Source organism: Kwoniella bestiolae, chromosome 2 (genome assembly GCF_000512585.2).
Source record: "Kwoniella bestiolae CBS 10118 chromosome 2, complete sequence".
Classification (NCBI taxonomy): Eukaryota; Fungi; Basidiomycota; class Tremellomycetes; order Tremellales; family Cryptococcaceae; genus Kwoniella; species Kwoniella bestiolae.
In genome coordinates, this window is record NC_089242.1 from 72,669 (window position 1) to 95,760 (window position 23,092).

At 46.3% G+C, this 23,092-nt stretch overlaps 7 protein-coding genes across 7 annotated transcripts; 5 read left to right on the top strand and 2 right to left on the bottom strand.

Moving 5' to 3' along the window:
- Positions 1–96: 96 nt before the first annotated feature.
- I302_103160 (uncharacterized protein) lies at positions 97–3,363 on the bottom strand (the record flags this gene model as incomplete). Its single annotated transcript, XM_065869627.1, has 13 exons — positions 97–333; positions 401–414; positions 487–553; positions 617–1,198; positions 1,309–1,371; positions 1,438–1,457; positions 1,532–1,666; positions 1,768–1,870; positions 1,974–2,349; positions 2,410–2,464; positions 2,553–2,697; positions 2,821–3,203; positions 3,294–3,363. 13 exons carry the CDS (start codon positions 3,361–3,363, stop codon positions 97–99), a joined length of 2,250 nt encoding a protein of 749 aa, XP_065725699.1.
- A 1,796-nt stretch (positions 3,364–5,159) lies between these two features.
- I302_103161 (uncharacterized protein) lies at positions 5,160–6,547 on the top strand (the record flags this gene model as incomplete). Its single annotated transcript, XM_019188532.1, has 4 exons — positions 5,160–5,200; positions 5,270–5,365; positions 5,453–5,787; positions 6,021–6,547. 4 exons carry the CDS (start codon positions 5,160–5,162, stop codon positions 6,545–6,547), a joined length of 999 nt encoding a protein of 332 aa, XP_019048094.1.
- Positions 6,548–6,991: 444 nt separating this feature from the next.
- Positions 6,992–7,492, top strand: I302_103162 (uncharacterized protein; the record flags this gene model as incomplete). The annotated part of the gene is made up of 1 exon (XM_019188533.1): positions 6,992–7,492. The coding sequence occupies one exon, from the start codon at positions 6,992–6,994 to the stop codon at positions 7,490–7,492; it is 501 nt and encodes a 166-aa protein (XP_019048095.1).
- A 205-nt stretch (positions 7,493–7,697) lies between these two features.
- I302_103163 (uncharacterized protein) lies at positions 7,698–8,609 on the bottom strand (the record flags this gene model as incomplete). Its single annotated transcript, XM_019188534.1, has 7 exons — positions 7,698–7,735; positions 7,815–7,908; positions 7,985–8,104; positions 8,186–8,276; positions 8,349–8,377; positions 8,434–8,450; positions 8,528–8,609. 7 exons carry the CDS (start codon positions 8,607–8,609, stop codon positions 7,698–7,700), a joined length of 471 nt encoding a protein of 156 aa, XP_019048096.1.
- Positions 8,610–9,806: 1,197 nt separating this feature from the next.
- I302_103164 (uncharacterized protein) lies at positions 9,807–12,483 on the top strand (the record flags this gene model as incomplete). The annotated part of the gene is made up of 13 exons (XM_065869628.1): positions 9,807–9,920; positions 9,985–10,021; positions 10,098–10,158; positions 10,267–10,465; positions 10,547–10,647; positions 10,739–10,868; positions 10,937–11,040; positions 11,174–11,278; positions 11,342–11,408; positions 11,480–11,577; positions 11,704–12,107; positions 12,184–12,338; positions 12,445–12,483. The coding sequence occupies 13 exons, from the start codon at positions 9,807–9,809 to the stop codon at positions 12,481–12,483; spliced, it is 1,614 nt and encodes a 537-aa protein (XP_065725700.1).
- Positions 12,484–13,194: 711 nt separating this feature from the next.
- Positions 13,195–17,144, top strand: I302_103165 (uncharacterized protein; the record flags this gene model as incomplete). The annotated part of the gene is made up of 15 exons (XM_019188536.2): positions 13,195–13,288; positions 13,498–13,558; positions 13,684–13,812; positions 14,009–14,138; positions 14,272–14,437; positions 14,704–14,793; positions 14,852–14,990; positions 15,055–15,133; positions 15,218–15,338; positions 15,424–15,565; positions 15,679–15,956; positions 16,229–16,352; positions 16,509–16,584; positions 16,662–16,729; positions 16,814–17,144. The coding sequence occupies 15 exons, from the start codon at positions 13,195–13,197 to the stop codon at positions 17,142–17,144; spliced, it is 2,028 nt and encodes a 675-aa protein (XP_019048098.2).
- Positions 17,145–17,836: 692 nt separating this feature from the next.
- I302_103166 (uncharacterized protein) lies at positions 17,837–22,910 on the top strand (the record flags this gene model as incomplete). Its single annotated transcript, XM_065869629.1, has 24 exons — positions 17,837–18,643; positions 18,770–18,896; positions 18,964–19,044; positions 19,144–19,424; positions 19,506–19,621; positions 19,687–19,722; positions 19,779–19,855; positions 19,928–20,175; positions 20,226–20,303; positions 20,351–20,407; positions 20,466–20,556; positions 20,627–20,643; positions 20,686–20,835; positions 20,899–20,986; positions 21,055–21,151; positions 21,232–21,409; positions 21,469–21,519; positions 21,588–21,666; positions 21,733–21,770; positions 21,834–21,930; positions 21,993–22,089; positions 22,155–22,256; positions 22,335–22,430; positions 22,499–22,910. The coding sequence occupies 24 exons, from the start codon at positions 17,837–17,839 to the stop codon at positions 22,908–22,910; spliced, it is 3,501 nt and encodes a 1,166-aa protein (XP_065725701.1).
- Positions 22,911–23,092: the final 182 nt, after the last annotated feature.

A 23,092-nucleotide genomic window follows, 5' to 3' on the forward strand; every position in this document is an offset into this window, starting at 1 on the left:
TATTTGCTACATTGGTCTCTTCGGCCCGAATCGAAACTTAAGCTACTAGAAATATACTTGATTCGTGTCACAGGATCAGATCAGCCAACTCCTCGCTCAGCTCCTCTTGATCCCACTGCCCATCCTAGATCTAACCGCCTTTTTCCCACCTAACAACAACATCCACCTCCACCTCCTTACCTTCCTGTACAAAGTCTCCGCAAAGGCTCTGAGATACCCAAAGGAGAAGATGACGAAGAAGGCTATCGTACATGGTAGAGCGACTTTCCAAAAGTACGAAACGGATTGTTGAATCTCTGGGAAATCCTCAAAGTTCATTCCGAAGTATGATGCCTAAGGACAAAGTCCATTTGATCAGCTTTCTTCACGTCGTGGAGGCTGACCCGGTGTGGAGACTTACAATGAAGGTTAATGCTATGATACCGAACATAGAGATCAGCTTTATTCATAGTAATGAATCCCTCAAGTATCAATACCATGACTCACGCAAGAACACGACAGTGACAATACTCAATCTCTCCATTGATTCGTTGGTTTGGAAACTCAAGACGTTCTGTTCAAACCATTCGAAGGATCAGCATGAGCTTTCTAAGTCGAGCTCCAAATAGCCACTCACAAACACATAGTCCGTCAAGTGATCACAAGTATTAACAAACTGCTCCAAGCTCCCCACAGTGATCTCCAAATGATCAATCACGTCGCCGATATAAACTTTCGTCATTGGACTGAAGAACCCGACGTGCGACGCTTGAGTAGGGTTCACACCGAACATGCTCAACACACTGGCCGTATCATCTCCATCGGTCGATCTTTCCCTCGACTTGTTAAATCCTCCACCGGGTAAAGGCGTGGCTGCTCTAGACGGAGTAGGGGAGATGGGAGGTGGACCCATATATCCATGACCTCCTTGAAATTGGGAGTGAGTCGATTGTTGAGGGGTCAAGTTCAAGCCTAGATGAGTATGTGACATTCCTCCTCCCATGGTATGATGATTGCCGTTCCCGTTCATACCGATTCCAGGCGTAGCGGCACCGGTACCTGCACCTCGAGTTCCGGTCGGAACCATTGCACTGGCCGCCACTGAACGCTGAGCATCTTGATCGCGGACGATGTAACAGAGATGTAGGAGTGGTGTGAGCGATCTTCGAAGTCGGATAAGCTGAGATGAGAGGATATGAAGATGTCGAACGGTTTCCATCTGCGTTGATTAACATCGATAAGATCAGCTTCGGTGCTCTGACCAAACAATAACGGAGTGGAAAACGGTGCAATATTGTCTGTAGGAAGAAGAGGAGAGAATTGGCTTACCTGAGGGTTGACGAGGACAGAAGCTTCAAGCTTGAGCAATTCAGATTCGAAAGTTTGAGATATCTGCGGGCCATTGCAATCCAGAATTAGCTAAATTCACCAACATGTGTCAAGTGTAGCATGGCTCACCTCGATAGCCAAGTCCGCAGCTGAATGCAGGTCATCGGTCAGCTGAAATTGATTCAGGGGGGCTGTTCAGTTGATGATAGACGTCATTACTCACCGACATCCAAAATTGCTTGAGCCAGCATACTGACATCCCCTGATCTTCTCAATAAACTAGATTCATCTTCCAGTCGATGATATATGGGAGCAAGAACCTCTCGAGTGGGTTTCGCGTCCATCGTGATCAGTGTGCCTACGGCATACGCACCAGTGGAGTCAGCAAATACAAGTCAACACAAAACCAGAATACTTTTCAACCCGATGAATTGTGTTCACGGGTGCTAGATCACTCACCATCACGAAGCATAAATAAGCTCAGGATACCTCTTCGGATTGGTACCATGTATTTCGCACTGAGCTCATTGACGGTAAGAGTATGGGCTTGTTTTTCGAATGTCTAGTCCCGGCAAATCAGCAATAAATGAGTCAGCTGACCACATTAGGATCGATTGTCATAGCCAAAGTACAGAGTTCAGCGGGTAAAGAATTTATCCACTCACATGATGTCCACCGTGTCTGGGATGAACCAAACTAGGTTCGAACACCCCTTCAACCCCCTCTGGCAACTTCGGTACAGAAGCTGTCCTAGCCTCATCGTCTGCTGACGACCCAAACAACCCACTCAGTCTACCTCGTATACCTCTCTTGGTGGTCGATCGGGTACTTTCGTTGAGCACGCTCGCATCGTCATCTGTGATCAGGCCTGATTCTCTCTCGTTGGCCATTTCCTCTGCTGCCATTGATAAGCGAATTTCATCGGATGGGGTGGTGTGGTGAATGAGTATCTGGAGGTAGAGGTGGTTTCGGTAGAAATCTAATTTCGATCGAGGGGTGTTGGTGGCTCGTAGAGCGTCTTCTACTGCGAGCGGGTGGAGACTGCACATATGAAGAGAATCAGTATGGAGTCTTGCGAGAATACACGACAGAAATGCTCACCCGAAGTGAAGTACAAGAGTCTTGATGACCTCCCAATTGAGGCCGTCTATGTGGACTGCAGGATCAAGATGATCAGTCGGTCTTGTCATGATCACCAGTCTTGCTAGGGAAAGAATGATGATGAGACAGATTTCATCACTCACTCCATCTGACTCCAGTCGGTTTACCATCATCCCCAGTTCTCCTCTCGCCATGTTCACTATCCAGCCATTCTCTTAGCCTTTCACCTGGAAACTCGCATCGAAGGTTGGTGTTGTCCTCATCGGGGTTAGAGGAATAGTCCACGACCTGTTACGTTACGATCGGGTCAATAAGTAGATGGGCTGATTGATTCAGAACAAATCGCGATCATGGCAGGGTAGATTGTAGTTAGACTTGTAGACAGAGGAAAGAAGCGAAACTAATACCCACAGTAATCTTCGTCTTATTCTTCAAATGCCCATAAGCCTCCTCATCCCTCCTGGACTTTACATCCACACCTGGTTCGTCACCCGTCCCACCCCCAGCGGCAGTAGTGCTCATCCACCTGTACTCCTCCCTTTTCTTCTTGTGGTGTTTGTTCTTGTTCGATCGTCTCTGCCTTACTCCCGCGGACTGTCCGCTCCTCCCGCTGAGCGGGGAGAGAGGTTCATTAGATGAGTGAGGGGAGATCACATTCGCTTCTATGTCGTGTTGGGCTTGGGGGCTGTACGAGGTATCACCGTGGATTGTGGATGTTTCTGAGGAGATGGATCTGGGTGAGGCACCTAGTCGGTTGAGGGATGAGACTGCTAGTGAGCGGGTGCGGAAACTTCCTGTAAACGGTGATGAAGTGGGTTAGCTTGGTATGATGGGTAATCTTGGGTTTGAGTTCTGAGGTTGTCAAGTGGATATAGGATACTTGCCTGAGCTTGTGGTAACGATAGCAGGCCGAGGTATAGGTACAGCGTGAGTGTGCGAGTGAGGGGATGTCATTGTAAGTCTGGTAAAGTTTCGTATGAAGCTTGGTGAATTTTTCGTTAATTGAGGAAGAGAGGTCGATACTAGTAGTTTGCAGGCAGGAACAAGAGGTTGACCAAGGATGAGCATGTGTGCGTAGGCAGCGAGGATGAGAGGAGGGAGAGGGATACCAACTGATGAAGGTCGAGAGAAAGTATGTTATACTGTATGGTGGACTGTGAATTGTGAATAAGATGTCAGATGTTCATATTCGTCTGGTGGAAGAGCTATTTACGTCACTGTTGAATACTATATATAGCGCATGGACATGTCACTCTGACAATATATCCACAGTATGCATCATGCATCTAGACCACTCCCAACGATGCAAGCGGATCCGAAACATGTCAACAAGACAGGTATGCAATGCAATCAGGCGAGAGGATTACAGGCAAAACGAGCATAAGAAGACAAGGACTGGTGACCATCGACGATCATCTCATTCTCCACAGATGCACCACTGACACAAAGGGTATATACTCATGTTCAACCTATTCACATCCTGTATTCATGCTCATGACATATATACTCGAGAATACATCTACTCTCCAATCTTCTTGGCCTTTCCCTGTTGGCGACATGTCGGGATTGGTATGTAGAGTACATGATGTCGGTTGGGAGAGAGTTCAGGACAGTCGGTGGAGAAAAAGAGAGAAAGAAAAACGCAAGAAAGGATAACATGTGTCAGCTCAATGATACAGTGAACAAGATGATCCACTTGGAAAACGAATATAACCCACTCGGATGTATTGGATCAATTGGAAGGATGACCCGGCCAAAGAAACGGTGAAGAGGGCGAGGTAGGCTCCTGTTTGTGTTTTTATATAGTACCATGATTGTAACATTCAAGGGCAGTCCAAGTTGATGATAGGTTGTAGGTATTGGTAGCAGTAAGATTTAGGTGTTGACAACGGTCGGTTTCGAGGTATCATATATTGCGTTTTGACAATACGCGTGATCGGTCGAGATTTGACAGAAGGAGTAGAAGTAAGGATCATATTCATCAGCCTCTCATCGAAGCTTGAAGACGATCCAAAGTGAAAGCAAATGCTTCAACTCACGGTACCAGATCTTTCCGTTACCTCTGAGGTATACTGGGACTTTCTCGGCCTATTTGATGGTATGGTGGATTAGCACGTTGACCTCGAGTCTTGCTCCCCACTCGACAAGAATTTCGACCCCTTCCATTTGCTATTCCCTCTATATCGTCCTTCCACAACGATCCACTTTCGACACGAGCTCTCTGCCCCATGTATACTACCAGGCATCTCCCCAATCATTCCTTTTGACGTCGCTGTCCATCCACTCACTTGATAAGCGATTTGCTTCTCCCTGATTCTGTTTGGTCCTGTAAAGAGCTATGTGAGCTGGCAACCCAAGTGCTGTAGAGGTGCAGTGGACATACTGTTGAGGATACCTTCCATTTTGACTGTGATGTATGAGTGGTGAGTGGTGAGTATATCGTATAGAGAGTATAAGATGATATATATGAATGTTGTTAAATATGATTGGAGTAACGTTATTTCACTTTGACTCCCACCGTTCTGCTCCGACCATATACATCCCACCATAGAATATATCATATAAATTATTTTATCGTAATTTATCCCATCCCCCTCTCTACTTACGTAATACACATACGTATGAAGATTTATTTTGGATTTGCATGAAATCTTGTGTCCACTTTGTTGAGGATACGTTTTGATACATCCATCCCATATTTGTGTCCTACTCTCTGACTCTCCAGCCCATACATGAAGGCATTCTCAATTATGGACGTGACTCAACAGCTCGCAGACTACGCAGCGGCAACGTGAGTCCTTCTATCTTGTAACTGAACTGGGTTCAGGTCAGGAGATTTATTATTATTCTCAATTCATAGCACAACCGCTGTCCTCGACCGACCTAACCCTATCATTACCGATGCAGGTCTGCTCGCTGCGTTTGATAACACCCCAGTAGATGCTGACGAGTATGGGTGGGTGTTTCTCGCTTCACTTCCTATGATCGCAAAATCATCCAGGAGAATTACCTTACTAACAGTCCTTTAATGGGTACTCTCCAGATCCAACCTCAACCCCCACCTCCTCGCCTTAACACTCACCTCAACCCAAGCCCTCATCTCATCCCTCTTCGCCCTCCCTACCAAATCCACCTCTTCCGGACCTATCACCCTCCTCCCCACCCCCGCTACATTATTACCGAGAGAGAAACCCCTCCCCAAGCCCAAACCCTTGACCAAATGGGAGAGATTCGCCAAAGAAAAGGGTATCTCGCATAAGAAGAAGGAGAAGCATGTATGGGACGAGGAGAAGCAGGAGTGGGTCGCTAGATGGGGTAAGGATGGGAAGAATAGGGAGAAGGAGGGGCAGTGGTTGCATGAGGTCAAAGCTGGTGAGGGTGAGTAGCTGTTCTATCTTTATGAGGATGAGTTTCTCTGCTCTTGCAACAATCTGCTTCCTTCCTTGAATTATAATAACGACCTTTTCTCATCTTGATCTTTCCTATCATGTTTCTTTTTGTCACTTACTCCCGCGTGATTTTCTACTTTTATTGTTTCTCGCTCTACCTTCAGATACTACATCGTTTTATCATCTTCTCATGTGCTGATCATATTATATTTCTCATTACAGACGCAGATCTCGACCCCGCCTCAACCGCCCGATCAGACCGTAAAGCCCGAATCGCCAAAAACCAAAAACAACAAGCCGCCAACATCGCCGCGGCTGCCAATCAATCTTCCACTTCTACATCTGCTTCGGCATCTTCAAGGGGTGTATCCACATTAAGCCAAGAACAAAAGAAGAACTTAAGAGAAAGACGTAAAGAGGAGCTTCATCGATCTATGCTCCTGTCCAAAACTGCCACAGCGTCTCTGGGTAAATACGATAAAGCCATAGAGAACGAACCGAAAGTTAAAGGTGTGAAACGAAAATTCGAAGCGAACGTCACTCCCACCAGTGGGAAGAGCGAGAAGGAGAATGCCCTGGATGTGTTGCATAGGCTTGAAACTGGTGTGGGCAAGGTTAAGAAGAGCAAGAAAGGTGGGGAAGGGGATGAAGGTGGATTGAATGTTAGGAAGGCGGTCAGGTTCCAGGGTAAGGTCGATAGAGTTGCGGGAGGAGGGGCGGGTGGGAAGAAGGGGGGGAAGAGAAAGTAGGTGTGTAGTGGAGGAGTAGGGAGTATTTGTTGGTTGAGCTTGGTATTTGATCTGGGACGATTTGAGTGGCGTCCATGTTCATGTATTGTGTGTATTTTGATATACCTCTCCTTTCATGGCGTCGGTCGTTGAAGAATCTGGATAAACAGGGACTATGATGCGGTGATCCTTTCACACCCGGACGCAGCGTGACTGACGAGCGTGACTGACGTATGATCACTACATCTGAGTCGCGTATCCCTACGCAAAGAAGTAAGCTACCCAGACTGATCGGGCTTCCTCGCCACTCCTCTATGTACTGACTGAACCATACACACTTCCAATACTAACCCTCCCTCAACGAGATTACATTCTCACCCATCCTCACATTTTGAGGACATAACCGCCAACCAAACCCTACGCCATCTCACCCTGACCAACCGAAATACGTATAAGCTAGCTGCCATGTCCCTACTTGACGTCGATGGCGAGCTCCAAGAACCCGAGGAGATGTTTGGAAGACAAGTCCCACTGGATTGTTTCGAGGAAGCCCTCCTCCGACGAGGCAGCCAGCAAGACTCGGGTGAAGTGGAAAGGCTGAAACTCCCTTTCGAGGAGATCGTCATCTCCGACTCACACGACCTTTCCACTGCGAGTACCACCCACGATGGAAAGAAGAGTAAGGAGGAAGAGTTGAAAGAGGGTTTGTACAGATGGAAAAGTGCATTTGACTCTGCCAGTTCCACCGGAGAGAAGAAGGAGGGGTCCGACGATGAGGATGAGGGAGGCACGAATGGAGCGGAGTTGATAGTCAGACGTACGCTCGATGATGGGAGGGTCAGCACCACCATTTTCAGAGCTTTGGAGGGGGATGATGAGGTTAGTGTGATTAGTGGGGAAGGGAGTTTGGAGAATGATCTCAAGAGATCAAGGGATGGGTCGTCATTCGCTCAAAGTGTTTGTTGATTTGAAATGTTGCGGAACACAGTATCATATGGCAGATTTGGGATGGAACGATGACTCAGTATCATCTGTTCATGCATTCAGGACAAGGTGCAGTGAGTGACCGATCTGGTCCATGCAAGTATGCTACGGCCTCGATCAAGATTTTATCTGATCTCATCAATCACCTTGCTCTTCTCTGAATCCCCTGGACATCACATCGAGAGCTTCACGTCTGCAGGGTATACACCATATCTTGATGTACAGCTGAATTACCCAATCCAACATATCAGCAGAGTGTGGTGCGTTTTTACCGGGGGTAAGAGATGATTATTGTAATACTCACTGCCCTCTTTCATATACCTCTCACCTCTATCCACGTACCCCAGCCTCTTGTAAAAGCCCGTAGCGTCCGCTCCGCCCTTAGTTGGATCTCCTGCCTGTGAACCAGAATCAAACAGGTTATCGAGGAAAGTTCCAGATCAATCACCTTCGCTTTGGTAGATTTTGACTCACCTGACTCTGACACCATACTTCCTTCCCGCCCTTTCCCCTCACATAATCGTGTAACGCCTGAATCAGAGGTATCCCCAAACCCATCCCGCGATATTGCTTGAGAATGGCGAATCTACCTAGCTACGGTCATCTTGAGCGCGTCAGCTCTCTCATCCTGTAGGCATTGGCCAAACAAATATAAAACAGTATGGCACAACATACCTGGTTGTTCTCATTGATCAACCTGATCGTACCCACCGGCTCCTCATTGTCGGATAAGACCAGTAGGAAATGCGTACTTCGATGGTCGTCACTGTGAGGATATCAAGCTTTAGACTATGTTCGTCGTCTAAGATGTGAGATGATAGGACAGGATGAAACTCACTCGTTGGTCTCCACTTTGATATCATAGCCCTACCGCAATTTCAGTCTGAGAGCTGTAGTACTTCTTGGTAGACTTGGAAACTCACTTGCTCATCGATGAAAACTAACGATTTCGACATTACTCAGCATCTCACATGACACCGATACCTGCGCTGATCACCGACGATATCACCCGCTCACCTTCCTTGCGTATCTGCATACATCTCGCGACATCCTCTGGGGTCTCGGCTATACGTATGGAATGTGCTGGGATCTCTCGCATTGCCTGTGGTTTGTAGTCTGTAGTCTGCTTCGATGTTTGAGTTGTAAAGACGTTCCGATGACTCTGCGTGGACGATCAGCTTAAGGATTCGTGTGGACGTGTAGGTATGAAGCTTATTGGATGCAAGGCTGGTATGACAGATGCATTGTGAGCTACCTTGATGAAGTGTGCCGTCATTTCACTCTGACTCTGTTCGAGTAGATTAGATAACTAAGACTCGAGTCGAGATACAGTACGGCGGCTAGTATCGGTGATGACCGCAAATCCATGTATTGATATGACCTTAGACAGTGTGATACTGGCACTCTTGACTCTTGGCTTAGATGTGTGAACGACATGCATACTACGAGTACTGTACATGTTTACACGCAAGAGCAGAAATGGCTCAACGAGAGATGAGATATACCTCAATAGTTATGATCAAAGCCGCGATCCTATCCCCATTGCATGCGAGCATGAGCAAACGCGTTTGAAGAAAGATGAAACGCCCACTGGTCAATGACATCCCCTTATCCTCATCCGTGTTCGTACCTGATGACACCACTCTCCGTACCTTGAACCCCCGAAGCAAGGCATGAGGATTGATTTGACCCACAGTCTGGACGTAGAAGATCATGGCGTCACTCCGATGTCACTCCACGGTATGGGAATTGGATGATGGAACGTTACCTCGATGTTGGAATGAACGAATCGAAGGATGTCATCAGTGAGTGAACGGGTCAAAGCTTAAACTCTATGTATACTGTACTATGTGAGTTATTTATGGATTATAAAAAGATGAAACAAGGTACATGACTCGGATGGACCGTGCACATGCATACGGAGGTACTCGTAGGTAGGTACCTTGTGAGCGGATAAAGGGGTTCGTTCTGAAGAATTGATTGTGTGGTGTGTTGTTGAATATATTGAGGGTAGGGTGATGAGGATCGAGGATGGAAGATCGAACAATGGAATAGGATAGTATGCTATGACTGACGGATACACAAGGTATATATAACCCCCTCTTACTCTAGTTCAAGTCTCTTCCCTTCTCTCTTTTCTTCATCCATCTCATCTTCCTTTATATATTCGACTACTTACGCTCCTTACCATCCTACCCTACATCCGTTATAGTATACATCGACTATATACTATACCCCTCTTCCTCATACTTCGACGTCGACACCTTATACTTACCTTCTAGAGATATAAAACAACATGTTACCTGTCAGATACTTCTCTCTCCTTACCCTCCTCGCAGGGGTGTTAGCCTTCCCCGTTCATACGATTGATAAGCGCGCTTTACCCCGATTGGGAGGTGTCAATCTGGCTGTCAGTCTGGTGTTCCTTTCTACCTATAGCGGAGGATAGCTGTTGATGATGATTGGGTGTATAGGGTTGCGATTTCGGGATGGATACTAATGGTGGATCTGGCAAGCTTTCGCTTCCCACTGTATAATAAGATGGTTAGGAATGTAAAGCTGACTTTGAATGTTTTCATATATCAAGGTACGGTCTACTGTCCCGGTACCGATCAAATCTCCCATTTCGCATCCAAGGGATCGAACCTGTAAGTCATGTTCTAAACTACGTTTTCTCCCTGTCATATTGTCTTGTACCTTCAGTAATGTGTGTATCATACCCTCAATATGCTCATTACTGTTTGACACACGTCCAGCTTCCGCCTCCCTGTGGGATGGCAATACCTCGTGGGCAATAATCAAGCTTCCACCTCTCTCGATGCGACCTTCTTTGCAACTTACGATAATCTCGTTAAAACCGCCTTAGCAACCGGTTCATACGTTATGATTGATATTCATAATTATGCTAGATGGAATGGCGGGGTGGTTGGACAAGGTGGTCCGACTGATGCGAATGTGAGTTGAGTCTTTGACGGAAGATCATGAGGCTTGCAATTGATACGACGCTGACTACGTGGCTGGCGTGATACGTTTCAGTTCGCAAGTCTTTGGAGTCTCCTCGCTGCCAAGTACAAGTCCGAGAGCAAGGTTATCTTTGGTATCATGAATGAACCTCATGATATTGATATTAGCAAGTGGTGAGTTATATCCTCTGAATATGCCTTATATACACAGTCTATCACTCGGGTTATATTGGTGTTTAGCTGATACTGGAGTTATGTATAACAGGGCCACCACCGTGCAAGCTGCCGTCAATGCTATCCGAGCTGCGGGGGCGACCACCCAATCAATCGCGTTACCTGGTAATCAGTGGACTCATCCCGAAGGTTGGACCTCTGGTACCAACGATCCTTTGCTTGTGCGTTGACTATCTGACTTGATGATCTGTTGTACCTGGGCTGATGTGTCTTATCGATATTCACTCAGTCAATCACCGATCCCGCTGATTCCTCTGGGTCATTGCTCATCATCGATGCTCATAAGTACTATGATGGTGATGGCAGTGGTCAAAGCACTGAATGTGTGACCAAGTGAGTGTTTACCGGCATTCTTCTATCCTTCCTCCTTCTTGTCGTGTGATATCTTCCTTCTCCTGTCGAGACTCTGCTTGTCTGAGTGAAAGGAGCGGTAAACACTGACTTGTAATTTCCTCCCCTTCTCCAGCGCTGTCGATGTTTACACCGCCTTCCGAACATGGCTCAAAGCCCATAACAAAAAAGCTATCATCTCCGAGACTGGTGGAGGTAACACCGCTTCATGTCAGACTAAGTAGGTTGGATCTCGTCTTTCGTACACATTCATGTGTTTATTGACAAGTATACTTCCCCGTAGCGTTGGGCAAGCTTTGAAGTATATCTCTGAAAATACCGATGCCTTTATTGGATTCACCGTTTGGTCTGTACGTGGGAGTCTCCCTGACCCTTTTCGCAGAATTTGCTGCAAGGGATATAGCTGACTTGGTCACCCCAGGCCGGGTCATTCGACTCGTCTTATGCTCTGTCCATTACGCCCGTCAATGGACAGGATAACGATCTCTTCGTCAAGGCTATTCAACCTTATCTCCCAGGGTAAGTGTACATCCTCGTGGTATATATCAGTACCTCGACAAGACTATATACATCAGTATATATACGAGATAAGTATTGTATATACACCTCGACTGACATGTAAACAATCCATTTCTATACATACAGTGGATCAGGTGGCACCGCATCTTCGTCTGCGGTCCCGTCATCTTCGAAAGCAGCTAGTTCAACTATCGCATCGACTTCGAAAGCAGCCAGCTCGGTTCCTGTTCCATCGTCCACCAGTAAAGTCGTGTCTAGTACCAGCAGAGCACCTATCAGCACCACCAGCAAAGCGGTCTCTTCCGCGGTCGTTACGTCAACTTCGAGAGCTGCTTCCTCTGCTGTCGTGATTTCGAAATCAGCTACACCTTCATCTTCCAGCGCTCCAATTCCCAGCTCATCGGTAGTCCTCACTTCGAAAGCTCCCACTTCTACCTCCTCCGCTTCACCATCTACCACTTCTTCCGCCGGATCGAACCTCCAGAAATTCACCGGTGCATTGGGTGGTTTCGCCGCTCCGCCTGTTACCCGTGAGTTCATCGTCCACAAGTCAAATAAGTAATTCAGAGTGTTGCGCTTACTGCTTTTATGTTTGTATGATTATAGAATCCGGTAATAGGTACACCACCAATGGCCAGACATACAACTTCCTGATCGACGCACTCAACTCATCCTGTTATGCTCAGATGAACACTTGTCAGAACGAGGCAAATAAGACGGGGAATAAAGGTGATTTGACTGTTGGGAACTGTAATGGTCAGGTGGGTTTATCTCTGTTTACAGTATCACCATCTTGAGCTTGTAGCATCGTAGAGTAATCGGTGTTAATTGGAATAAAGCTGATATGTCTGAATTGCGTCGGGTTAGCAGGTCCAAGATTGCTTGAAGGTCGCTTCTTCCTCTTAAACGCCTTTCCCTGTGAATCAACCTCGAACATACAGATGCGTTATAACTATTTCCTTTTCCATCGTCTACTGCTGTTCATCTTCCCCTCGTTACCCTTCCGATATACCCTTGTACATAGCTACTTATACATATACATATACATATACATACAGCTGCACCGGATGCATATTGATCTATCTGATACCACAGTCGGTGCCACAAACATGCATATACCGGCCAACACCGCCTGGCAGATTCACTTTCCCACGGTTGAATCGTGATCTTGTATGGTTGATTGAACCGGTTACACATCTCTCTGAGTGTCTATCTCTTTGTGTCTTTAAACTAGATTCGTATCATATCAATACTATAGGTAAACATCATCAACCATATATGGCTATTCTATCCATAGGAGTCAGCAGGAATCACAGCCAACACATGTACAAGCATTCTCATTCCGATAATCATCAAGACGGGTAAAATCATCGGTATATCCATTCTACAGCCGAGGTTTAACATTGAAGAAATCAGGAAGGAAGGCTCACTAGTAGAAAGCAACTTGGGTGAATAGGAATATATAGGAGAGAGAAGAGATAGTCTGGCTGTGAACACGATGTCAAGGTTTGTGCCCATCTCATTCTCAGGCAAGACATCCCATAATAAACCCCAGACGATGAACTGACCTGAATATGTAATTTCTTCTTATTATTATGATGATTATAATAATCATGAATGCGCAGCCTACAACAGGAGATCAAGTACTTAGGTGTCACTCCGCCCATATCGACTGATCAGCCTAGGGAGAGCGATGTGAGGTCTAGTGAGGGTGAGTCTGGTGTTTCTTCTAGTTGTACGAGCATATGCACTGGGTATCGGGTTCTTGGAGCATGGTCATTCAAACACACATCCTTTGATCGTGCTCTGGAGACATCTCCGAGAATGGCTTATGTCGAGAAAGAACGAATACGGAAGTCTCGCCATGATCATGGTCAAGCTGCTTATTCCTGTCTTTCTTATTTGCGCCCTCGTCCTCAGCTCTCATGGGCGATCTGGTAGCGCTCAATCAATTTGAGTCGGAGCAGGAACGTAAAGTACGGTGAGTAGTTTTTTCTCTCTCGCTCTCTTGAGAGAGGTACCTTCGAATATACACTCACATGTTTCTTGTATCTGGGCCATGTGGATGTGCATAAGCTGATATCACGTTACGATCCATTGGTTTAGAGAACGACTATTGTCGAATATAGCACAACTAGTGACCAAGTTCGTCCATGATGTATCTATCAAATCTGGCATGTCGGAGAAAGTAGCTTCGGAGGCTGGGGGGAGGATATATACTTCTGGTTCTTATCGGTGGGTTTGAGTTTGAGTTTGCGTTCTGCTTGTGAGGAGCAGTCATGCTAGGGCATATACTGGGAGCGTCTGCAGGTGGATATGGCTGTTAGTACTGAATGAGAAGAGAAAGTGTTATATATCGACTGGCAAGGGATCAAGATGGATCTCTAGCTTAGATGTACTTGTGCTGATCCTCTTTTCGCTTGACCCACAGACTAGGTGTACATGGACCAGGATCGGATATAGATACCATCTGTGTATGTCCCAGACATATATACAAGGAACATTTCTTTGGTGAATTTCAAGATATGTTGAGAGCTTGGCCGGCAGTCACGGAGATCTCTGTGAGTGAACGTTCCCTACGTTTGCGTGCAACACCCTATATCATCCTCTCTACTCTCACACATACAAATGTGGGTTCCGAATAAGACCGTGCTGATCCCGATTTTTGTTTCGTCTGTTTTCAACGTGTAATAGGCAGTCCCTTCGGCTTTCGTCCCGGTCATGAAAACTGTAATATCAGGTGTGGAGGTGGATCTGTTATTTGCCCGAGTGAATTTGGCAGAGGCGGGAGATAAGTTGGATATTGAGAAGGATGAGATTCTGAGAGGAGTGGATGATGCTTCGCAGAGGAGTTTGAATGGTGAGTTGGGTCTGCTTGCATTCTCGCGATTTGTGCTTGGAAATGTATACAATGCACGAGGCAGAGTAGGCTGGGTATGCCGGGTGGACTTGTTCCTGGCGTTGGGTGGTGGAAGACGTGGATGTGGACTCGTAGAATATCGCTGGGAACGATGTCATGGAGCATGATTCGATGGCGATATGGGCAATTTGGACCGATTGCATGAGGGAAACTCATCTCGGATCGATCGGATTCGACTAATCCTCTTCTCTTCTCCCATGCTATAGGTCCCCGTGTGACAGATATGATACTCAACCTCGTACCGGACGTAGCTACCTTCCGTACAGCTTTGCGTACAATCAGATTATGGGCCAAGCGTGAGTTGACCTGCAGGTAGTATAGATGTGAGCTGATCTTATCGAATTGGTGTTCTAGGCCGTGGGATTTACTCCAACGTTCTCGGTTTTCCAGGTGGTGTAGCTTGGGCGTTGTTGACCGCTAGGATATGTCAGCTGTATCCCACTGCTGCTCCTGCTACTATTGTTGGAAAGTTCTTTCCCATATACTATCAGTGGTATGTCAGCCTTCGAAACTTTGGTGTCGAACTACAAGATTGAGCTGATCGCTATGTGTGATAGGGGCTGGCCTCAACCTGTTATTCTGAAGAAGATCGAGACTGGACCTCCTAACATGCAGCATTCCGTGTGGAATCCAAAGGTATGTTTTCTCGCTTTCGACGACGTGACCCGTTTTGTATCATCAGGAGATCAGAGTGCTAAATGTGTGAATGGTGGAGCACAGCTCGACAGAAGAGACATGGCTCACCGGATGCCGGTTATCACTCCTGCTTATCCCTCTATGTGCTCTACGCATAATATCACGGCTAGTACGATGAGTATCATCAAGAAGGAGATGTTGAGGGGTGAGTGATATCCCTTCTTCTCGTAGGATGGGATTTAGCTGGTAAGCTGATATTTGATATTTTCAATGTCATCTGTGCCCTTTAGCCATGCAAATTACCGATGAAATCTTGAAGAACCCTGGATCTTCGTGGATGGGATTATTTGAAAGGGCAGATTTCTTCAGCATGTATAAGACTTATGTTCATGTGGTCGCTTCTGCGTCTACGTCGGAGGGGATCAAGGATTGGTAAGTTCTTCTCTTGCCTCTCTACCATATCACTTCACTTCATATTCGCGATACCTTCTATCGCTTCATCCTTGATATGAGCAGAGGACTAATAGTATGTCATGACACTGTAGGAGCGGAATGGTAGAATCCCGAATTCGAACATTAGTGCAAGACCTGGAAAACACAGACAATATCCTGACCGCCCATCCTCAGGTCGGAGGGATATCCAACGTCTTTTATTGTTTGACGGAGGAAGAACAGGCTGCTGCTTCTCAGGGGGAGGTCTCTTCAGAACTTATGAATAGGAAGGAAGAAGATATAAAAGATAAGATAGCAGAAGGTGGAGAGGGCGCGAGGAAGATTTGGACGAAGAACTTCTTTATCGGGTTGGAGATTGAGAAGAAACCTAGTGAGTTTTTTTCATGGGAGTAGGAGTTGGTGTTCTTGATGGGAGTATGAGTTGCTCTTCTTGGTGGGAGTAGTTGAGAAATGTGTCAGGGAGATGGGTTAGATCGAGTGCAGGAATGGTGCGTATGGAGAACGGGTGCGAAGAGTATGATATTCTGAGTTGATCGTGGATGAAGATGCGATTGAGAGGAGATAGGATTGTCTGAGTCGTGGAGCGAACAGGGTCCTATCGGGTGCCCCATAGAGCTTGCTGACTCTGTAAACCTCACCCAGAAGACGGTCAGGGGTCGAGAGTGCTTAATCTGTTCTATCCTTCCAAGCGATTCTGCTCGGCTTGTCAGGGCTGGGACAAGTACAATGAGATGGAGATGAGTGTGATTCTGAGGCCGGCTAAAAGGTGGGTCTAGTTGTTGATCTATACTTGAGCAAGCACAGGAGACTGACGTACGACTTCCTCCATTTCTACTTTCTCATCTCGCCGCACAACTGTTATCACTACTTAATTGTTTTCACACATCATCATTCACTCATCTACCCAAATCCCCTCCCACAGATCCGACCTCCCCCCTTATTGTTTTCCTGATGGACAGCCAAAATCGAAGAAGAAGACTAAGCGAGGTCAACAGAATGTGAGTCGTAGGCATACTTCGCATAAAACAGATGTTGATTCGCTGGAGAGTTGGGCTAACGATCGGGATACCCTCAGGGCTCTGCCGATGTCGGAATGGGCGATGCGGGTGAAGAGTCTAGTCAGGGACCTGCAAAGCGCAGCAAGTGGGTTATATGGCTCTTTTCTCAATTTAAGAAAGAATTCATGCTGATGATAGAGCTAAATTCTTTCTCTTCTTCCTCGGTTAGAGCCACACCATCAGAAGAACTCTCACAAATCTCACTTACAACCTCGAATGAAACTCCCAAAATGATCTCCTCCCCCTTGACCAACGGTGTACCTCTACCCAACGGTGCTGATCCTATACCTCCTCCAACAACGACGTCGAACCTTACCAACGGTGGTCTACCCCCTCCCCCGCCTGGAATAGAAAATCTGCCACCACTATCGTCAACGTCGTTGAGCGGTTTCGCGACCGCTGCTAATGGCGTTGTGAATAGTGGGGATAGGAATACTGATGGCTTGGTGGTATTGAATCCGACCACGACCTCGAATGGAGCTCAGGCTGCTGCTCAGTGAAACGACACTACCTCGGACAGCCACTGGCATCATACAAGTATGGTTTAGATATGATAATATACTTACATTTACTTCTTTCTTGGGTTTCCCCTTTTCCTCTTTCTCGTTTCGTTGACAGGGTATAAAAGTATAGTATTTTGGTAAAACTTATTAAATAAAACAAGTAAACTGTATCATCTTTTCTTCTTTCCTTCCTTGCTTCGTTCCTTAATCATCATCATCATCATCATCATCACCGCAGAGAGAAGGTAAATCACATGAAAGTCTGATCTGATCAATCCATCGATATGATATAATATAGATGTAGACGCTATATAACATGCATCTGTCTATGCATGCGATCGATTACTCACTATCATATGTACTGACCAGACCACAAAAGAACACCATAGCCTTATGCTAATCTGCGAATTACCCAAAGCACTATGGTGTTCTATCTTGGTGAGAAAGGGTGAGTCGAGCACCGCATAGGGAGGGAAGGTGGACTGATTTTGGGTAATAATCTATGGCGTTCTCCTGTACCATTATACCGTGGGAAAGTTGATGCTGTCATGTTAAAGTGGAGGATGTCCATCAAAGACGACTGTATGTATTCCTTCCTCTCCTTCCTTCTTCCTCTTCCTTGTCTTCTCTCTCTTCACTCCTCTTCTCTACACCAGATTTCCTTTATTGTCATACTCAACAGCAGCACAATGCAACATCCACTCAAAAGACCAACTACCTCTTCCTCCGCGTATCTGCCCAACTACACCTACATCACCTCGCCCTCCCCTGCATTTAGTAGAACAAGCTTTCAAGAGGAAAGTGATACTTCCCGAAGAGTCAAGTTTAGGTATGATGATGGGGTTGATCCTGATGACGACGATTACGACAATACATATCCTGTGGAAGTGGAACAAGGTGGATACGATGGGGTGGATGATGGAGATCACGTTCATGTTCAACAAGGTTATGGAGATTATGATGATACCACTTTATCTCAACCTGCTTATAGTCGAGATCAAGGTTATCATCATCAAGATTCGTATAATCATCAGCAAGATGAGGTATATGATGGGAATGTTCAATGTGAAGGCTACGCTCAACAAGGGGAATTCATGTCTGATGATAACCAATATCAATATCAATATCAATATCAATATCAACATCCTCAAAACGACCATCAACCCATTCCATTCAGTCAACCTCACTCCCAGCGATCATTCGACCCTCCTCCATCCACATCCCCCTCTGACTTCCACCGCCCCATGACCCTCCCATTACCACAACGAAGAGCTAAGAGATACCCCATCGCCGATATCGACATGTCCGTGGAAGATCCTGAGAAATACCTTAACCAAGAGGGAGGAGTCAGTGCCCATGGGAGTATATCGGGGATGCTGGATAGGTGGAATGGTGTTGGTAGTGCTCGAGCGGATCTGGGAGAGGAGGTGGAAGGAGACGATCATGAAGTAGGGGGAAGTACTCAGGTTGTGGGTGAGGGAAAGAAATTGCCTAGAGTGAGTTTCTCTTTCTTTGAAGGTAAGTGTTGGGCGAGCTGACGTGAGATTTCGCTTACTCTTCCCCTGATCACTTGTATAATACCTCATTTTCCTGCATCCTTACCCTTTCGATGAACACCACAGGTCCTCGTCTTCCACGCGCCCAACAACTTCAATGAACTCGCTGCGGCATGGTATGATCCTGTGAAAAGGAAGATCGAGGTGCTGGAAGATACCAAAGATACATCAAGTTGGGATCTGGCTATGCTCGGTGAGTTGGTGTATGAGCTGCTATCACAGCGGGACACAATCGCTGATGATCCTACAATGACATACAGTCTTAGAACAAGTACAACCCGATCAGATCGTGGTCAGCACTAGGACTGCTCAAAGCCTAGTCGACAAAATCACAGCATGGGGTATGTCATCTTGTCTATCTCACACATTTGATATATCTTGTTTTTGCTGACCTGATCCATAAGAGGAAGTTAATCCTCTCGAGGGGGCTACTTCCGAAGACACCAACAGTACCGTCCCCACTCGACTAGTCACCATGTCATGGAAGCATTGTGGAAATCACGCAGCAATCGCTGCTCTAGCTTCCGTACGATTACCAAACCAATGCTCCATCATCCAATCGCATTCTGGTCATCCCTTACCTTCCTCCGCGTCAGATAACACCAACACCACTGTGCAACCTCCCGTGGCAGATGGGGGTTGGGAGAATAACGATGGACAGGAATATAGATTGAGCTTGGTTAAGCTTGGTTGTTGGGTTAATGTATATGCGCCATCAGCCGTGAGTTGAGTTTTGCCTTTTACAATTCCCTTTCGTGTCGCTGTTGATACAGAATACTGACTTACACTCTGGTCTTTCTAGGTCATCGCTACAGGCGTGCTTATTTCACAAGTGCGATTGCTCTCACTCGAAGATGCTGCTACTCCAGGTATCGGGTCACAGTACTTCGAAATCAACGGTTTGGACAGTATGGAGCTGTAAGCCTGCAGTGGTTTTGTTTGATATCATCCACTCCGGGCTAAATTCCCCTTTTGCACCGCAGCGAACAGCACATGCAGATCAATAAGGATGCTTTAACGTGAGTATTTCCTTTCTTTGACAGTGTATGCCTTAGTTGATATATTCGGATTGTAGCTCACTCGCCATCTTCGATGTCGAGGCACATGCTTCCATGTTCACAAAGACAAAGAAACAGGCACTTTCGGTTTTTGGTAAGTTTACCCTGGCGATGCTGGCGAGATTTTTGAAGATACTAGCTGATCCAACTCTACTATCACTCTCAGGTCTACTCGACACATGTGTCACACCCCTCGGAAGAAAGTTATTCCATACGTGGCATCTTCGACCCCTAGCGACTTTGAGCCATATCGAAGCTCGGCACGAAGCCATATCAATGTTCACCGCCTCGCAAACCTTTTCTGTCTTTGATTCACTGATCAAGGTCTTGAAGAGGATCAAGAACGTTCCTTACATCTTGCATAAGATGAGGGCTGGTACGGCCAAATTTTATGATTGGAGGAAGCTAATCGAAGTAAGTTCTTACCAACCTACTCTAGCTGATCTTGATGTCCTTTATCGTAGTCCTTGGCAGCGATAATCGAGGTTAGGGGTATATTGATTGGTCTGACTTGGCCTAGACCTTTGGAGATCCTAGATAGAGTGGATATCTCTCATGGGTGGTGGTATCAAACTGATGTTGTCTATAGGCGCGTACCGGCATCTCCTTGAACATCGAGACTCTCAGAGGTACCATCGATGATTATGTGAGTTGGCGAAATCTCTCAGACCTCGGCAACTGACTAAGACTACTGTCCCCCTCAGATCAACTGGAACGAATCGAAGGCGGAAGGTCGACTGACCATCAATACCGGAGTAAATGGCGAGTACGACGATCTGAAGCAAGTCTATGCTAGTAAGTTCTGACTAAGTCGTTCACGATGATAGCGTATTCATTCGACTACATGCTGACATGTGATTCACAGAGTTGGATGGACTTCTTGTAAGTCACTTGCGCTGGAGCTAGTTCTGACTGATTCTGCAGAACGAAGTTTCGTATATGATTCAGGGCGAGATACCTCCTGGTATAGCTAGAGACTTCAACGTCATCTACTTTCCTCAGATTGGCTTTCACGCGGTGGTCACTACTGAGAATCAGACTGAACCTCCTGTCATACCAGAGTGGACCATTAGAGTGAGTGTTGTTGCATTTCTTGGTTGTGCAAATTATAAGCTGACCCCGGATCACAACTTATAGTTCAGCACGGGTGACAAGCACTACTTCAAGAACCAGAATATGACGGAGCTTGATAGTCATTATGGAGATATCTACGTGACTATGACAGGTTAGCACCACTTTGGTCAATACCAGTCTTGCACACCATGATGATAGCTCTTAACGATGATGGTGCAGGTCTGGAGATAGAGCTTGTACAAGATCTTACGGAACAGATCCAAAAGTTAGAACCTGTCATCCTGGCTGCCATTGACGTTATATCTGAATTGGATTGGTAAGTCAGCTCACAGTGCCAACCAAATGAGTTTATGTTGAAGCTGATCATCCAATATTGGATATTGCATCTCGTATTAGCTTGTTGGCCTTGTCGAAAGCGGTCAATCGGTTCGACCTTCGTAGACCACGAATGACTAACGATAACTCCCTGAAGATCAAGAATGGACGTCATATCCTGTATGATCAGGTTTGTCATACGTATGTACCGAATGATATACTGTTGGAAGGCGGGAAGGGTCATGATAATCATAACATGGTCAGTGAAACATTGTGTGTTTGTTATGCTTTAATACTGATGTGAAATATATGATGTAGATGATTGTCACTGGTGCGAACGGGTCTGGAAAATCAGCATATGGGAAACAAGTGAGCTAGACCAATTCTGCTTGTAAAGTATATTGAAGCTGACATTACTGGACCTGCCTGGTATTCAGGTCGCTCTCATCGTGTTCATGGCTCAGATGGGAAGTTTCGTCCCTGCCGAACAAGCTGTGATAGGAATCTGTGATAAAAGTGAGTCTGATGTGAAATGGCGGAACGGCTCTTCAGCTGATCATTACAACTGATCCTGCTCTTCAGTCTTTACACGATTGCAGACCAAGGAATCGTCGTCCAAGGTGAGTCACGAATTCAACTTGAAAACGGGGCCGGTAGCTGATGGCTCTTTCTGCTGTCCTCAGCATGCTTCTGCATTCATGATTGATCTTGGACAAGTATCACAAGCCCTCAGAGGCGCCACCGAGAAATCGCTCGTCATCCTTGATGAGTTCGGTAAAGGTGTGTTCTCGATCTATCTGAGATCTATCTTGATGTAAATTACTTATCATTGATGTACTTAGGTACGATCACTTGGGATGGTGCTGGGCTTTTAGCCGGAGTTATCGATTACCTTCAAGCTGGACCTTGTCCCAAGACGGTTGTGCTTACGCATTTCCAGTATGTCAAGCTGTCTACTGGACCAAGGTTGTAGTATCAAGTTGATTCTGATATATTGCGTGCAGCGAGTTGATCACCCAAAGATTCTTGAGAGAAGACTCTGGAGTGATCTTCGCTCATATGCGAACTTTCATGGGTACGAACAATGAGTTGCTCTTCCTATTCAAGTGAGTGGTTGTCTCATGCGCAATCGGGCTACAGGTCAGAAAGACATTGTCAGCTGACAAGATGGGCTGTGTTCATAGGTTAGCACCTGGATCTAGTCGTACTTCCTACGCTGCTCAGTGTGCATTACAACATAATATTCCCAAAGATATAGTCGACAGAGCGGAATTTGTAACGTCAGTTCTTGTGGCATTTGCTGGCGAGGATTTCAAGCTGATTGATATTTTCCGCATGATCGATATAGCGAATGTATATCCAAGTTCGAAATCCACAAAATCCACAATGCCACCCTCACTCCCACTCAGGAAGCCGAGCTGAAAGCGAATGAGGAATTGGCGAGATTGTTCCTCTCATGGCAGATTGATGGGGAAATTCAGAATGTCAGAGATAAGGTGGAGGAGATGTTGGAGGATACTGATGTTGACATGATCAAGGAGAGGAGGTACGGTAGTGAGCAGACAGAGGGGGATGGTATGAACGAGTGGGCTGGGGATACGCGCTTTGCTCGTCGTGATGAGGAATCTGGGTTTGGCAATTACGGTCAAGGTGGACATGGGGGACAGGTAGGAGGTATGGAGGTGGATACGGCTGCGGATGCGGAAGTGGATGAGTTGGACAGCGATAATGAGGTTGCGTATAGTGATGAGACGGATTAGTGTACCGTGGTGAAGGAGGATGTGTGGGTTTATCGTTGAGGAGTAATTATTGTATGTAACAATTCACCATCGTCGCGTACATTGTGTTAGCCTGTCATCTACTATGCATCGTTCCATGTAAATAGATATAATCTCATAGCCTACAGCTATAACTTACAACATCCACTCACAGGTCACTTGTC